Source organism: Rhincodon typus, unplaced genomic scaffold, assembly GCF_021869965.1.
Source record: "Rhincodon typus isolate 14 unplaced genomic scaffold, sRhiTyp1.1 hic_rhity00009378, whole genome shotgun sequence".
NCBI lineage: Eukaryota > Metazoa > Chordata > Chondrichthyes > Orectolobiformes > Rhincodontidae > Rhincodon > Rhincodon typus.
In genome coordinates, this window is record NW_025975016.1 from 1 (window position 1) to 3,152 (window position 3,152).

The 3,152-nt window shown below is 45.8% G+C and overlaps 1 protein-coding gene across 1 annotated transcript; it reads right to left on the minus strand.

The window, feature by feature from the left end:
* Nucleotides 1-181: 181 nt before the first annotated feature.
* On the minus strand, nucleotides 182-2,946 carry LOC109916372 (gastrula zinc finger protein XlCGF8.2DB-like). The gene has a single exon (XM_020516083.2). The coding sequence runs from the start codon at nucleotides 2,837-2,839 to the stop codon at nucleotides 1,742-1,744; it is 1,098 nt and encodes a 365-aa protein (XP_020371672.1). The 5' UTR covers nucleotides 2,840-2,946; the 3' UTR covers nucleotides 182-1,741.
* Between the last annotated feature and the right edge of the window lie 206 nt (nucleotides 2,947-3,152).

Genomic DNA, 3,152 nt, shown 5'->3' on the forward strand with positions numbered 1-3,152 from the left:
CTTTTCCCCTCTCACCTTGAAATCGTGACCCCTAGTAATTGAGTCCCCCACTCTGGGAAAAAGTTTCTTGCTATCCACCCTGTCTATACCTCTCATGATTTTGTAGACCTCAATCAGGTCCTCCTCAACCTCTGTCTTTCTAATGTAAATAATCCTAATCTACTCAACCTCTCTTCATAGCTAGTAGCCTGCAAGCTTCCAGTTGCCTGCCAACTCAACATACCATTATGTTCCTACACTAACATTTCTGTCGTAAGCCTGCTGTCGCATTCAAGTGAGCCCCAGCACAAGCTCAAAGAACAACATCTCATTTTACGGTGAAAACAATTCCATTCTTCTCCAACCCATCCTCCACTCTTTGAGGTGAATTGGATTCAGGAGGAGCTCCTGATAACACTCCCCTCACCTTGTGAATCAGACTGTCCTGGTCTGGATCCTGTTTGACATGAACCTACCTCTATCTGTCCCCAAGGAACTGGCCATTCGCGTTCCATGACTTTGAGCAGTTTTGTCAGTCCAGGGGCTGGAGTCCACTCTTTTGAGAGTGTCATCAGTCACTGTACATTAGGCTGAACCTACAAATTTGTTTCTGGCATATCCTTTGGAGCGGAGGCAGTTTTCACTCAGAAACCAGGAACTGGAATCAGAGCAAAAGTAGCAAGCGAAAGACTCCATTTGAGCAGTGACACAAGACACGACATAAACTCATAATCCTGATTTGAGGAGTCTCCCTCTCTATCATCTAAGCTGACCATGCAGTGATGATACAGCCATATCTCTCATCACAGCGAGATCACTCTGGAAATCTAATGGTAGAGAATGGAACTGTCCACCAGAATCCCAAGGCTCCGATGCTTTCCACTCAATCAACAATAATATCAGCCCTGAAATTCCAATTAGCAGGGAGGGGGAAAGAGTTGTTGCCAGCAGCATAGAATGGAGCTGTGTGTTGGGACCAGCAGAAATCCAACGCAGCAGGAATAAATGGAGAAATTTCAATGTTCTTGCAGCTGTTATCCAGCACCTGGAATCCTTTGTGGAAAACCATGTCTGTTTCAGAGTCTGAGATTTCTGATAGCTCGGACTCGCTTCAGCTTAATGCTTACCCAGAAAAAGAAAGAGTCTTAAAACCTGTCCTAACTCCTGTGTAATCATTAAACTGAGCCCTCGGCTTATCAGTAGTCTCTTCAGCTACAACCTCCAAACACCTGACATCCCTGCCCCACTGACATGGCCCCTGTCCCTACAACCTCCAAACCCTTGAACTGCCCCAGTTAGACCCAACAATCCTCCCCACCTCACATCACCAACTGGATACTCCTCATGACCCTGCCATAGCTACAACTCCACCCTCTCACCTCCCACCAAAACACACCCTGTTCCTCCCCCTTCCCACAGAGCACCATGCCAACTACTTGAATGTACAAAAGCCCCTGTCTGCTTTCTAAGCAACTTTATTCATTTTGCTGCTCTTTTACTGTACATGTGCCTTAAGAAACACATGCAGCAGGGTTTGACCAGCTTTCTGCTTCTAACATCATGAAATTGCCACTGTTCTAATTTGTGAAAAGTTTCTCAGGACCCGAGAAAGACAGTTTCACACAGATGTATGCATCAGTTAATACTCAACAGCAGACATCAATTACTGAACTGATCCAAGTGCTGAATCAAACCAGTTTACATCTAACATGGTCAACAGTGACATCTAATCACTGTAGTTGCTCATAAACTTGCTGGCATTTTAGCAGCTTGATAGCTGGGTAAATCCCTTCCCATACTCAGAGCAGGTGAACGGCTTTTCCCCACTGTGTATTCGCTGGTGTCTCAGCAGATTGTATGACTCAGAGAATCCTATCCCACACTCCGAACAGGTAAATGGCCTCTCCCCACTGTGTACTCGCTGGTGTCTCAGCAAGTTGTATGACTCAGAGAATCCTATCCCACACTCCGAACAGGTAAATGGCCTCTCCCTACTGTGTACTCGCTGGTGTCTCAGCAGGTTGTATGACTCGGTGAATCCTAAACCGCACTCAGAGCAGGTGAATGGTCTCTGTCCATTATGAACTCGCTTGTGTGTTAGAAGGTGAGAGGCCTGAATGAATCCCTTCCCACACTCCAAGCAGATGAATGGTCTCTCTCCAGTGTGAATGCGCTGGTGTCTCAACAGATTGGATGATTGAGTGAATCCCTTCCCACACTCGGAGCAGGTGAACAGTCTCTCCCCAGTGTGAACTTGCTGATGTCTAAGCAGATGGGATAGCTGAGTAAATCCCTTCCCACAACTGGAGCAGATGAATGGTCTCTCTCCAGTGTGAACTCGCTGATGTCTCAGTAGTGTGATTGACTGAGTGAATCTCTTTCCACACATGGAGCAGTTAAATGGTTTCTCCCCAGTGTGAACTCGCTGGTGGACAGTGAGTTGAGATGATGTTCTGAATCCAGTCCCACAGTGAGAACACCTGAATGGTCTCTCGTCTGTGTGAACACGTTGATGGGACATCAGGTCCCTGGAACTTTTATAGCACTTCCCACAGTCATGACATTTAAAAGGTCTCTCATCAGTGTGAACATTTTGATGACGCATCAGCTCCCTGGAACTTTTGAAAGACTTCCCGCAGTCATGACATTTAAAAGGTCTCTCCCCAGTGTGAACTCGCTGGTGCCTCAGCAGATTGGATGACCGAGCAAATCCCTTCCCACACATGGTGCAGCTGAATGGCCTCTCCCCTGTGTGACAACGCTGGTGCCTATCCAGAACAGATGGGTAATTGAATCTCATCCCACAGTCCTCACATTTCCATAGTTTCTCTCCATTGAGAACGATGTTTCTTCCTTCCATATTCAAAATCCAATGATATTCAGGTTACAACAAATTGGGTGATGCAGTCAGATGCCGATTTGATGTTAGGCTTCAGTTTCCCAACTTCAAATCCTCCTCTTCAAACAAATAGCCTGTGAAACTGATTTTAAAAAAAAGAGAATGAAAATGAATCCGCAAAGACAGATTATGAAATTGAGCTGAATGAATCTGGTCATTTGGAGGCCTGGCAGTGGTAAAACATAACCACGAAAGCAGCTGCACTGATTTAAAAATACAACTAGTTCAGTAACATCATTCACAGAAGGGAACTGGTCTGGACATAGACCAGACT